The 14,415-nt window shown below is 40.2% G+C and overlaps 1 protein-coding gene across 1 annotated transcript; it reads right to left on the bottom strand.

The window, feature by feature from the left end:
* Window positions 1-5,474: 5,474 nt before the first annotated feature.
* On the bottom strand, window positions 5,475-7,944 carry her6 (hairy-related 6). The gene is made up of 4 exons (XM_081381178.1): window positions 7,508-7,944; window positions 7,269-7,364; window positions 7,054-7,141; window positions 5,475-6,844 (listed from the first exon to the last, which is right to left on the bottom strand). Exons 1-4 carry the CDS (start codon window positions 7,613-7,615, stop codon window positions 6,324-6,326), a joined length of 813 nt encoding a protein of 270 aa, XP_081237304.1. The 5' UTR covers window positions 7,616-7,944; the 3' UTR covers window positions 5,475-6,323.
* Window positions 7,945-14,415: the final 6,471 nt, after the last annotated feature.

The following is a 14,415-nucleotide window of genomic DNA, read 5'->3' as shown; positions in this document are numbered from 1 at the left end:
GGCAAAAAGGCGGGATAAGCTGAGGTGACGTGACAGCTAACAGACAGCAGACAAACGGCTAGTAGTGACAGCAGCGGCAATCCACCTGACCCGCAAGTGGCCACGCCCTTAATTATGCAGAACTTTAAGGCTTCATCAGTCTGCCGACGCACACGTTACATAAAAAAAAAAAAAGTTTTTTTTTCGTAGTGTAGTACATCAGCAGGTTGCTAAAATAAAAAATAAAGTAGTAATAAAGTAAATAAATGCTCTCAATGCTCTGCAATTTAAAAAAAAAATGTTCGAAATTGAGTTTTGGACAAATCACCTTTTTATGTGTGGATTTTTTTTTTTTTTTTTTTTTTTTTTTCATTGGACAAGCTTTTTTTCTAATCTGTGTAGTGGTGCCACTTTTCTTCGTCTTGACTGAGATGAAATTCAGTCCCACTCCAGGTGCTGAAGGTGATCTGGAGGCCGTCAAACATCTTGAGTTTCCAGCATTACTCCTGCACCTCTGAAACAAGACCACATTTCAATCAAGGCCAGGTGGGTCAGCTTGCATTGAGAATTAACATTTTGCACAACGAATATACTGTAAAACTGTTGAACCAGAAGTGTGAAAAAAAAAGTCAAATGTTTGAACAGGTTTGCCTCAAGTTTTACCACTTTAATGAGAACCAGGTACACTTTTAAATAATGCAGTATATCCTTGAAGCCACCAGGGGGCATTAGTAGATTCTAACACAGGACTCAATACCTTTTGAACATGACTGCCCTGCAAATAACTTTGTAAGAAACAGAGAAAGAAAGAATACAAACATAAGTAACCCTCTTACTGAATTTTCATTCAATAGATATGGCACATGTGACGCAACCTTAGCATGCCCACCGCCATCAAAACATGTCTTCCCTACCCATCTCATTATGTCTGATGCAAAAGAGCATCGGCAGAACAGCAGCCTGTGGGTGTCAGATCAGAGTACCTTCTCAGAGTGATCGCTGGCAAGAATAAAAGCTCTACGGTGGATCTGAAAGACAAGAATGTAAATAAAAACACAGACAGCGCAGCACTTTAATGGCTTGTCACACTAGTGCACTATCGCACTGCCCAGCGATGTAGCGGTCCCGCCACTGGTTTTATACAAGAAAGGGGATTAGCCAGTGGCCCACGGAAGCATTGCTGCGGCTTAAGCCATTTTGCGTGGACGGTGTGAGAGGCGGTGGGATAATGCCATTTCACATCCCTGTGTTTCAGAAGCTCATGGAACCTTTAGCATGATTTGGGCCTCTATCTGGTACTGCAAAGTCCAGAAGAATGACTATGAGAACAAAACGTCACCTATGGATGAGATTTCGGAAAACAAGCACCACCTAATCTAAAGTGAGGAATGTAGACTGAAGCATACAATAATTTGACTTTAGGATTAAAACCGTGTGTGTTCTGTAAGATTGTAGTATACAAGCTGAAAAAAAAGGAACTAAGCGTTAAAACCTTGAGCTGATATTGTACAAATTAGGTTACACTTTATTTCAATAGTCCACTTTAGACATTCTGTAAGTAACTTTTCAACTACATGTCTAACTACAACTAACTGTCATTAGAGTATTAGTAGAGTGTAGTAGACTGTCAGTAAACTGTTAGGTTAGGGTTAGGTGTTAGGGTTCGGGTTAGAAAAATAAGTTGACTTGTAGTTGCCAAGTTAAAGTCAGTAGAATGTCTGTGGGACCAACAAAATAAAGTGTTAGCAAATATTAAGCAGACAGTCTACTAATACTCTAATGACAGTTAGTTGACATGTAGCTGCAAATTTACTTATAGTTAGTAGAATGTCTAAAGTGGACTATAGAAATAAAGTGTTACCAGAAGTTATTTCAAGTAGGAATATAACAACAGCCACACAATCACAAATCTGTGTGTTTTTGCATTTCTGTATGTGTGTGTAAATATACATCCTATAGGAGTTTCCCAAAAAAAAAGCATGTGTAACGGATTTAGATTGAAGAAAAAAGTGCCAGAAATGTGTATTCACACAAATACAAACCTCCAGAGACATTAGACTTCCAGAAAGGAAATCTATTAATTGTATTGTAGTTGATTTACAGGAAAAGAACTACACAAGCAACCAAAAACTGCAGGATGGCTTCAATGGCCACACATTCAATGTAAAAACTGACAACTTGCATATTATGTCATTATTAAGTAAGGTATAGCGGAGGATCTTTCTGAATTTTAGATAAGACCCGCCCTCTCCACTTTTTGAAAAGTTTGATTGATTCACCAGAATGATTGACAATTAGGAGGACCAATAGTATAGGTATTCCACCCGGAAGTAAAAAAAATCCTCCGCAATACCTTTAAGTAATAATTATATGATTTAGAACAGAATGGTGGGTGCAAAAGACTCAAAAAGCTACCAATCAGGTTCACAGATTGTGTTTTATGCCCTTATTATGACATTATAGTCTTAATAGTCTTTGCTATTTAGCATTTAGTTGAGAGATTTGAATGCGTCAAAAAAACTGTGATTGGCCCCAAGTCGAGTATCCAGTCTAAGTGTATAATGTTGGTTACATTGTGAAAAGGCAGCATATTTATATGACAGCATATCTCATTTGAACTTGATCTTAAGCAGTGTATCTGTTTTCACCATTGATAATAATAAGAAATACTTTAAATTGGCATATTAAAATGATTTCTGAAGGATCATGTGAATGAACATTGATCATGTGAATGAACACTTTAAAATATCAAAATAGAAAAAAGGTTATTTATAAAAGCTAACAATATTACTTTTACTATATTTTTAATCAAATGCGTATATGAGATACTAAATACAGTCTTCCTTGCTTGTTACGCATATTTACAAGCCACAATACATCTCAGTGCTTAATTGAGCAAAACAAAACAAAAAAGTTTGCAATGATTCATTTTCAAATTTCAAATAATCCCATTTCTTTGCCATAGACAAAATAAATATCTTCCATCAAAATTTTGAAAAGAATTCCTATCTTGCATTCATATTCCTTTAAGCTTTTGAAACTTTAAATGCTGCAGATCCTTTGCCATCTCCTTCATTCGCCGTGCCAAATTGTCACTTTGATTACTCATCGGTCGCTCACATTAATCCTTATTTGCTCCAGTCAGAATGAAAGCCCTTGACCATTACTTCTCCATGTCTGGGAGGAAGTAAAGTTGTTTAGAGGCTTTAAGTCTCAAACCAAAGCTTCCTGTTTATATAAAAGACAGTCTTTTTTTTTTTGGCACAGTGAAAATTACATTTTTTTTAGCAAGATAAAGAGTGAATTTATTGAATATTATGAATAATACATTTGTTTTTCTGTATTTGCAGCTTTGTAACTGACTATCCAACTCCTGCTTCTCTTTGAATGGTATCATCTGCTACAAACACTACTTCTGTAACTGTATATTTAGTGAACATGTTCTTCTCGTCGTGGCTTCCATCATTCCATCCTCCTTCCTGTCCCCTGTCCTCTGTCCTCATCCTCACGTACGCCTCTGCTGTCAAACTTTCCACATACTGCCCCGATCAGCTCCACTCTACCCCCCTCAGATGGGCCCTGTGCGTCAGCGCTTGCTGGCAGGCAGGCGGTGGGGTGTTTGGGCAAGCAGCGGGAGAGTTGATGCGTGTGTCAGAGAGACGCTCTCCCACATTCCCCCGGCGGCTGGCAGTGCGCCGGCTGTGGGAAGGGGGTTCGCCTCTTTCTCACGACCTCTCAGGTTCCTCAGCTCATCTGGGAGCTATTCATTTCCTGCCAGAAAACAGCCTTTCCCCTGCAACTGCAGGAGAGGGCGAGAGAGGGAAAAGGAGTGCGAATGAGAGAAAGAGGGCTGCATAGTGAGTCCAGAGCTTGGTACAGCAATCCCTGTGCTTAAATCATAAATCCCAGGCTTGTCAGGGCTACAATCAAAGACAAGGCGGTAATGATGACGAGTTAAGAGAGAGAAAGAAGGAGAGAGAGAGATAGAGCGAGGCAAAGAAAGAGAGCGAGAGAGAGTTCGTGCCATATGGTAACACTTAAGAGCCAAGGAGGAAGCAGAGAGGGGGCTTTCGTTTAGTCCTTTTTATTTTTCTCCCTTTCCCCCCTCCTCCTTTCTCCTCTCAAGCCTCTTGCATTTGCAGAGTGTGGGAAAAGTTAATTGACATACATGCCGGCTAACCCTCCGGTCATGTTGTGACATGTGCACGGGTGCCCCGGCACAGTGGTCAGTGCGCCAGTAACCTGAGACCCTCGTAAAGCTGTCCTCCAGAGGCGGGTTGTAGCAAGACGGGCAGGGGGAAGCATGCCTGAAGGGGGTCGGGCGGTTTTTGGGGTTGCACTGCTCGCCTCTGGATCCATCTGTGTAACCTTGGAATAAACAGGAAATGAATGCATGGTCTGACACATCATTGTGGATCTGATGAGGTGGTGTTGTGCTCAAAGTTAAGGTGGGCAAAACAGGCTGACCCACCGTGTAAGCGGTGCGAGATGAGCATGTCCTTGCAGGCAACATGTGGTTCCAATCTCTATACTCTCGGCACCACAAAAGGTGTGATGGAAATTCAAAATGATTGCACTTATCTACACTTTGTGCCTCAAAGCAGGTAATTGCAAACACCTGCAATGCCCCCTTCAAAGAATGGCCACACTGAAATAGCTATAGGCAACACACACCTGGAAAACACAGGGATGCATGGAGAAGGAAACGTTTCATCATGCCAAGCGTTTTCCCATTTTACTCGAAATAAAAGCCATGTGAGTTGTGTGTAAATATTTCTGCATCCTTTATGCCCACGCAAAGATAAAAGCATAGCCTATGTAAAGTAGTTACTTTGTTATTATCATAATCATTTATTGAGTTTGTTTTTTTAATCATACATTTTTATTTGTTGATGCAGATGCTTATAAATAGATAGATAGGTAGGTAGATAGATAGATAGATAGATAGATAGATAGATAGATAGATAGATAGATAGATAGATAGATAGATAGATAGATAGATAGATAGATAGATAGATAGATAGATAGATAGATAGATAGATAGATAGATAGATAGATAGATAGATTTCTGTTAACATGGCATTATGCTAGTAATGTGGCTAGGTACATGTCCTTAAATTCTTTCAAACTGAAAGTGTTGACCAGTCCGCTCGGTGACTCTGCGTGTGTAGTTCACATTTGAATTACTAGATGGCGCTAAATGGTTGTGTAATAAAAATCGTCACTTGTACTTCTCTCTGCTACTGAACTTTGATGCTACACTCAGCTTCAGACTCCAGGAATCCTCTTGATGGAGCTCTGCCTGTCACACTTATATACAGACATTAATCGTTCAATAGTAATGTTTATGAAGTAGGCCTATTTATTGTGATAAAATCCCCATGCTAAATGTGTAAAGCAATATGCTATTAATTCAGCCTTATTCCAATAGCCTATCATCCTGTGTTCGACATCTATTTATCAAAAAATATCTTTCCTTTTTTTTTTTTAGAATCTTCATTTAATTAAACTTCAAGTTTTATGATATTTCTATTTAGCAATAAGAGAAAACCAGGCTATTTATAAAAATAACTTATGTATAGTTTATATATAAAATAAAAAACGTGGGTTTCACTATCAATAGCCTATAATCTATAAGTTGTATGACCAGTCTGTCATAGCCTGTGACTATAAACCTATTCAGCGTAGACGAGAATGCAAACAAGGATGTGAGTGACAGATGTAGTTTGATCAGTTGATTGCGATGTTTAACCGGGAAAGAAATAATTAAAATAACTTGTTAGACATATGGACAACCCACTGATCGCAATGTAAATCCATACTACACTGGGGGCCGTTTAATGACTTATCCGCCAGCGTGATTTAACATACGCTACGTTTACCTGTGTTTGCTTGACAATGATTAAGAGTTGCAAACAAGCTTCTTTAAAGGCTGCAGCATGTTTAGGCTTAATTTGCATGCGATACGGCCCGAATCTTTGCTTAAAGTAAGAATAAGCATGGTTAACAAACAACTAATGAGGCAAAACGTTTCATTTTTTTTTATGTAATTTATTTATCTTCCAAAATGAAGAAACTTGAAAGCGCATTCAACATATCTTTGGCATCACAACGTGGAAAAGATACCGCAAATATAAAAATGCATTGAACGGAATTCAACAATACAAAACTTATTTCAATATGAACTTCTCTCCCTTTTGATCTATACAAATATAGTGCAGCATCTCATTAAAACACATTTTCATACAAAAAGAACAAAAAAAGTAAACGCTGAACAAAGAAAACAAGTGTAATTTGTCTTTAAGAGTCTATAAGAGTTTTTTTTTTTCTCTCTCTCTCTCTGTCTACCAAGGCCTCCAAACGGAATCTGCCGTGACTGACGGTGCTCCCGGAGACACGGCCACCGGGACCGGTGTGCTGGAATTGTTGGCATACACTGGAATAACGGGGCCGTTTGGAGCAAAGGCAGCGTTGGGAATCAAAAAGGCGAACTGTCCGTCCGTTGCCGGCACAAGCTGGAAACCTCCGTAAACTTTTGTTGCGTCAGAAGTCAAGTTGGAGGAAGACGCACTTTTGCAGGGGACTCCGCTAAGAGGCACAACATTGGCTTGTTGAGTCGCGCTGGGGATTTGAACCATCGGTTGGTTGAAGGATGGATGAGGAGGCCCGGCAGGTATCTGGTGCTGTGTTGGGTAATTCATTGCGTTGATCTGCGTCATGCAGCTGGCTAGGTGACCCAGCAGCCGGGTCCTGACCTCGGTGTTAACCCCTTCACAGGTGGACAGGAATCGGGTCACCTCGTTCATGCACTCACTGAATCCAGCTCTGTATTTCCCAAGAACGGTGGGATCCGTGTTAAGCGCAGCTGTAAAGAAAATGAGGAAAGATCATCGGTCAGATCATCTTGAGTAGCTGAACGTGAATTTGTTCTATAACTAGTTCTATTCTATCTAGAAAACTAATCTTGCAACATTTAAGTTTAGCCTACTGAGAAACGCTGCGTAAAAACTGCAGCCGAGTTTCTGGAAGTTCGCAAACTAATTTTTACGCATACAAATTAGATCCGCGACTTACCGGTCATTTGTGCACGCTGCATGTTTCTGAGATGTTTCACTGTCATCTCCAGGATGTCCGCTTTCTCAAGTTTGGAGTGTCTCGAGCTCTGTGTAAAAAAAAGAAAAGAAAAGAAAAGAAAAAGACGGGTTTAGATAATTGCGGCTATGTAAAGAGATGCATTCATATTTAACCCAGATATAATTGTTAGAATCAATCGGACTTTCAGTACTTACATCTTTTTTCAAGGCGTCTAAGATTAACGTTTTCAGCTGACCCAAGCTTTCGTTGATTCTCGCTCTTCTTCTTTTCTCCATTATGGGTTTAGAAGACTAAAATGCAAAAGAAAGAAAGAAATAAGTCAATATGTCTATTAACTTCGGGAACTATTTCTTGCGGTGTAACGTAGGTAGTGCGCACATGTGCGATGTTTGGAAATAAATGCAGTACAGTGTAATATCAATAGCCTACAAACCTTCCTGTGCTCCGAAGCCGTTTTGGGTTTATCAGGTGTACTGTTCATGCTCGCTGGAGTCGCGGCAACCGGAGAAGAGGAGTTTTTTTCCATGATGTCGGCAGGCATCTTCTCTGGGGAAGTATCCTATGAGATTTTTTTTTTGTTTTGTTTGTTTTTTTAAAGAAATCCTCCTGTTCAGTATCTTCTGTTAGAGTACACGCAGTAAAGTACGCAGATACAGTTCCAGATATGAATGGATATCCGCACGAAGTGTCCCGAGTTCAACTGGTGCGGCAATGATGTCACAGTCTCTGATTTCACCGTTTGCCAGCGGTCGTAGCAACTGCCTGCCTCAGCGTCGTGTTGGTCTTATTTATATCTCCGACTGCACGCGAACGGCTCGTGTGAAACTTCCCAAACTTTCTTTCCCACAGTAACTTTCTACCAATCAGCGCGAGGGACACGCGGCCCGAGGGGAGGATGGCTCGTGGTCGGCGCCACTCCATTGGTTGTTTAGCGTTTGAGCGGGTGGCCAATGGCGCGCGGCCGGGTTTAGGGCACAACCGGGACTGCCTTCAATCATTCAGTTTACATATTAACACTTAAGAGCCAGTCTCCGCAAAGAAACAGCAAACTTTGTAATTGCAATTCAATACACATATAGATTCACACTGAAACTAAGTAATGCAAAAATATACTTACGCAATACAGAAAACGTAAAAAAGTTGAGTGCAAGGCTTTAACATTACAAAACAGGTCAAATAAAATGCAGCTTTAACTAAATAAATTGAACTGTTGCAAATACCGCAGTATGTAGACTGTTACAATATCCCAACTGATAAGTCATTAAAAAGTGGTCTGAATTTTATAAATCTGAAAAAAAGAGGAGGAAAATCTGTTTAACTAACATTTTCCCTGTCAAGTTACACTGAAGAAAAGTAACACTGAAGAAAGTCCATTTAACTTTTCACAATAAATACTGTCATTCGATTTAAAGTGGCTGAAAAGGTGCACAACCTAATCAGTGCAGGCTGTAACTTTGATTTTACTTTTTTTTTTAAAAAAAGGGCAGCGATTAATTGTAGGCTTTCAAGTTTAGTGTGTTAAATATTTTTTCTGTGTACAAGTTCATTTGACAAGGCTGCGCTGTATTTCTTTAAGCGCGTCGCTGCTGTTGGCATTTTGACATCTGTCGGCTCACGAGCGCTATTGTGAATGTGGAGCACGTGCCAGGATGTTTTATTACCTCGGTGGTTGAGGTTTGGCTGGCGGGCTAGGGGTGGCGGTGGTGGTTTACATTAGAGGGAAGGTAAATAGCAGCTGCTGTTCTAAAAGCCTGGGAAAACCACGCCCACTGAGAGCTCGATCGGGCTTATCGGAATGCGAGCCAGTGTGAAGATATTTCAGACCGAAAGCGCGCACAGCGCGGATAGTGTCCTTGACTGTGTCTGACAGAAGCAACTCTAATTTAGGTCATGCTTTTATGATCCTCGGACGAGGTCACAAACAAACGCAACAAAACACTAAATTCATTCATGCTTTTTCTGCCTGTACTGCAATGAAAACGCAAATAACAAAGTCCAAACGCATTTTGAAAAAAAAAAAAAAAACGATTGTCGACGTGTATTGACGTTTAAACGATGACGTTAACATATTGCATATATTTGCCATCTATCATCAACTAACAGACTTAACAGTTATGGTGTCATAATCCACTAACAGTAAAGACACTGGTTGGTGTGCGTGTGTGGAGTGGGTTGCCAGCCCTCTGATATGCACATTTACAGGGGTGAGAGTCTCCAGCTGCTGCAGACCCGCAGCACGTGGCGCGCAAGCGGCGGGGGAAGGCTCTGCTCCTGCCGGCTTTGCGCGCGTCTGCGGGACAGGGCGCCGGGGGTTCGCCGGCAGTTCATCAGTGTGTGTGATATATCACAGTGGCAGGCTGCTAAACTGTCTATGTTGCTATATACGTTTCGAATCACCTTTTTCTTTTTGCTATAAAATTCGTATTGATGACACGACAGCGTTTATGTAACATGCATGGCAATACATTAAAATATAGGCTAATACTTTCAAGCAGATCCACAAAGCAATTATATATTGTTCATTATCAGGTTTATGACGTTATTTATGTACTATATTATTCATTTTTATTTTTTGATTTTTTTGAAAGACAGCTGTTGTAATGGCATCAGTTTAACCAATAAAAAAATCTGAGGTAAGAAAATTAATGTTAATGACTGTTATTTAAGAGAACTTAATGAGAATATTCTCTTATTTAATGAAATATTTATCATCTACATGCATTTAATCTAGGCTGCGTGTTAAACAAAACAGCTTAATATAATGGCTGACCAGACATGGTTTCTATTTTATTTGCTTTTATGAATGAAAATGTTTTCTATTTGCATATATACGGCTTTGAATTAAAATGCTTATGAAATGGGGGAGGTGATGGAGGGGTGGCATAACAATTATTTTGAACTTAGTAAATTAGTGTCACAACCCACCCCACCTACTGTTACAACCCACCCCGGAAGTGGGGAACTTAGCACTCTTTGTGCTTTACGCTAATTCACACAGTTTAGGGTTAATTTCTAAACAGGGTAAATTTGAAGCAGATAAATATGGGAATAGTATATCAAAGTTTGAGACACAAAAACACTGAGTTACATTCAAAATCTGTTACAATGCTCCTGTTTTCTAGCTCCACACATTTTTAGAAAAACTTAGAGTACTCAATGTCCCGTTTGTTTACACTGCGAAACAGATTCATCGCTCTTTCTCACACTTGTAAAGGACTCGCAAAACAAATGTATTGATGTCAAGTAGACAAAGACCGGTAGATTCAGAAACCTTTCGTCTCCGCATGAGTAACTTTCTCATGCTCGTGTTGCACAAGGGATCTAGAGGGTGCATTGAATTACGGGCAGGTTGCGTTGTCCCTCCCTTTACCCCCCTTACCCACCCCCCAAGCACCTGGACGCTGCCAGTCCCGTGTGCATTTTCCTGCAGTGTTACCTTTTGTGAGATCATGTCGTTATTGTGTCTATATGGGGGGGGGGGGTGGCTCATTGTTACAGTGTGTATTAATTGCAACAATGAAGAACAGCATACATCTATGCAATTAAGTTAATTATAGCCTTGTAAAATGTCCATATTATTTTGTGTCACTCAGTTTTATTGCCACTTTTATAGACATAATATAGTTAAAGCAATGTATACTCATTTTAGCAGAGTCTTTATGTCACCGCTTCTATATCTCTTGATCTCGCTCGCTCACGTAAGCAATCATACACTTCCCTCTGCAGCCCCCTTCCACCCTACTCTTCTCTCTCTCTCTCAGAATCATATCTTTATTGAGGTCTCTCAACCATGGCTGTCCACACACAGCAATAATGTAATCAGGACTAAAGTACGTGAGAAAGTGGGAGATAGCATGCTCCCAAACAAGCTGAGCTGCAATCACAGAGCCAGTGTAAAGTTAATGTGTAAGCCAGTGATGAATGCCAGCTGCCAAAGGAAAGTTGCTGTTGAAGGCTCATAGGGATCTCTTGAAGAGGTCGGGCAGCCGGCAGTGAGGGTGTCATGTTGTCAGCCTCGCTCAAGGAGCTGTCAGTCACCTTTGATGGCTTGCTGAAATACGTAAAATGACATTGGCAGATATCCATATGTGATAACGAGCAGATTCATTTTAGGCTATGTTTAGTGTCTGTAAAAAAATTCTTAGATCAGGTAAATTATGCTTGATAACAATACAAATAAGTTAACTTACAGTTCAAAAGTTTTGAGAAATTACAATGTTTTGTCCCATTTACGGTCTTCTCAGGTTTGAACTGATTGCATTTGATTGTTTGCCAGGTTTTCTTTATTGTTGGTTGATTGCTGTCACATGATGAGTATGTGATGTTTTTAATAGTTTAAGCCAACAAGCACTTGGCTCTCCATGTATATTTCTGATAAAAACATGAAATTACAGATACAGTTTACAATTGAACAATTTAAACGTAAACGAAGAGAACAGTTTGCACATAACTCTTTTTAGGATGTTAGATCTGAAAATAATCTGATAATCTGTCATTATTTACTCACTTGCATGTTGTTCCAAACCTATAGACCTAGTCAGGTTAGACTCCATATTGAATTTCACGCAGATGAAAATTGAGGGCTGAGGGAAAGACTTCAAGTATTTACAATGGCCCACGCTGTATGTCATTTTTAGTGTTTAATTTTTACAACTCACAACTTTCAAAACAGTTTAGGTAACAGTTTATTTTAAAGTGATATAGTTCCACATTATTACATGTACTTACTATAGTAATAATAGTAAATGATCCAGTAACTAACCCTAAGCCAAACCGAGCCCGATCTCACGGGAAAACGTACAAATTCTACGAGGTGGCTTATTCGTACGAATTCATACAACCTGACTCGTACGAATTAGTACGTTTTTTGCAAAATCGTACATATTTGACGAATTGGCCAATTCGTATGAATTCATACGAATGACCTACCCCTGACCCCGCCCCTAAACCTACCCATCACGTGGGTTTAGACAAATCGTACAAATTCGTACGAGTGAGGTCAAACGAATTCGTACGAATTGGTCGTGAGATAGCGTTGGCCAAACCCTAACCCTAATGTAATTCGATATAAGTACATATAGTTAATTAACATTACTCAGTACTTATTTGAGTAAGTACAATGTACACTCTCAGAAAAAAAGGTACAAAAGCTGTCACTGGGACAGTACCCTTCAAAAGGGTTCTAATATGTACCATTTAAGTACTAATATGTACACATTTGGTACCAATATGTACCTTTGAGGGACTTAAATGCACTTGCTATAGCAGTACAGTGTGCTTTCAGAAACCCTCCACCTTCCCCAGCTCCACCTGTATAGATCTGCAATGGGTAATTCATAGCAGCAGCATGCTTACTTGCTCACAGCAGAGTGTCGTGTATGTATTGGCAGTGGGAAGTCCCGTACTTGCTCTGCAGCAGCAGCAGCGTAGCAGATCTGTTCCGCCATGACCAAACATATCAACATTGTCATATCCATTACCATGCAAACACTCATACAGTTTTGGAATGACCTGATGACTGACAGGTTACATTTTTGGGTGAACTAACTATCCATTTAAGTTAGTTATTGTTACAGATATGACAGATTTAAACTGGCATTTTAAGTGCAGTATTATTATTATCAAATAATTCAACTAATTCATCCAACAACAACAACAACAACAAAAGCCAAAACAGTTGCCTTTATTGTTATTGGTGCACCTCACCTTTTACAGTGCATTGGTATATTCACTTGTCTATGTGTGTTCTGCTTATCGAGAATGATTAATATAGCCTGTAACCAAGATATAAGTAGACAACCACTTGCTGAAGTAAAAAATGTGAGAGGGTGCCGAAGTTTCTTCCAGCACCAAGACCCTTCAAAGTACAGAGAGACAGAGAGAAAGGAAGCGAAATAAGAGGTGGGAGAGATGAGAGAGGGGAGTGAGTGTTACTTTGTAGACCCTCCAGCAGTCTTCCCACGAAGCAGACGCAGCAGCCAGAGCGAGTGCTGGAACATAGGCGCCACATACTCACACACAGCAGCAAGGCTCTGAACAGCACAGCCTCCAGGGCCCGAGGGGAACAGAGGCAGGGGCGTGATAAAAGCGTCGATTCACAGTGCTCTTCACGCACATGCATATACGCACACATGCGCACACCTACATGTAAATTCCCCGAGACCAAAACACACCTTCACGCACGCACGCACACACACAGATCATTCGGGGTCATCACCAGCCTCGCAGACATTAGCGCTCTGTGTTTTTGTATTTAGCAGGGGCTGGGGATTTTTTCAAACAGATGCCTAGCACAGTGGTGATTCAAGCCTTTCCGGGCTCGCTTCGGCTCCTGTTGCTGCTCCTGCTTCTTCTGTGGCAGGGGAGAAGCGTGTGCCTTAGGGGGAATCTTTAGTAAAGCTTAGCCAAGATCTCTCTCCCAAGGAGCGGCGTACCAGGGGCTGTGTGCTTATGTGGAGGAGGCAGTAGAGACTGGGTCATGGGTCACTACATGAGCATGAGTATCTGGCAGCCAGGCTCGACTGGTTTGGGTGGTGAGTGAATTAACAAGCCTGGGGCGTTATTGCTAATGACAAGGCTTCCAAGCTCAAATAAATGCATGAAGCACTTCATTGTGCATTAACGTACCATGCAACATTCTGTGTATATGTCGCTTAATTTAATTAGTCTTTCAATTGAGAATTTCTCAGACCTCAAACATTGAAAACATTCTTTAAGTTTGAGATAGCTGATAACTGATAGCAGTCTTTCTCACGCTGTTGATGCTATCTGAACCCTAGAGATAAAGAAGTATTCTGCACACAATGGCCAAGAAATGGGTTTTTGTTTACAAAAAGGATCTTGATCTTGCTGCATTTGAATTACAGGTGAATAAACCGGCCTGTTTCCTCTTCAGGGAGTCCTGTTGTTTACAGTAGATAAACTGTTGAAGGCATAGGCCCTCTTTAGTTGTCTTGCATAATTACTGTAGCAGGCACTGGGAGAGTGTAAATAGACGAATTGATGAATTGTTGAACTTACCTTTTCCTTCACCTCTCAATTTACATATATCAAAGCCTATCATAGAATTTTTTTAATTATTCGTTCACTTTTCTATAAAGCATGCAATGTATTTGTCCATTTTTTATACGTTCATATGCTGAATATTAGTTCTATATAGCGTTACATTTTAAGCAACATAACATAACGTTATTGGCTCTCCAATAAACTGGTATTGAAAAGCTTCATGAAGCGGCTATTCAGAAAGGAAATTATGTATTATTGAGTGTGGGGTGACTTATACATTTGTCTTTATGCGTTTACTAGCCCAGTACTCTTTAATTTATCGACTACACTATATAT

The sequence above is a fragment of the Scardinius erythrophthalmus genome (assembly GCF_964197995.2).
Source record: "Scardinius erythrophthalmus genome assembly, chromosome: 12".
Taxonomy (NCBI): Eukaryota; Metazoa; Chordata; class Actinopteri; order Cypriniformes; family Leuciscidae; genus Scardinius; species Scardinius erythrophthalmus.
This window is presented reverse-complemented; position numbering and strand designations above follow the sequence as displayed.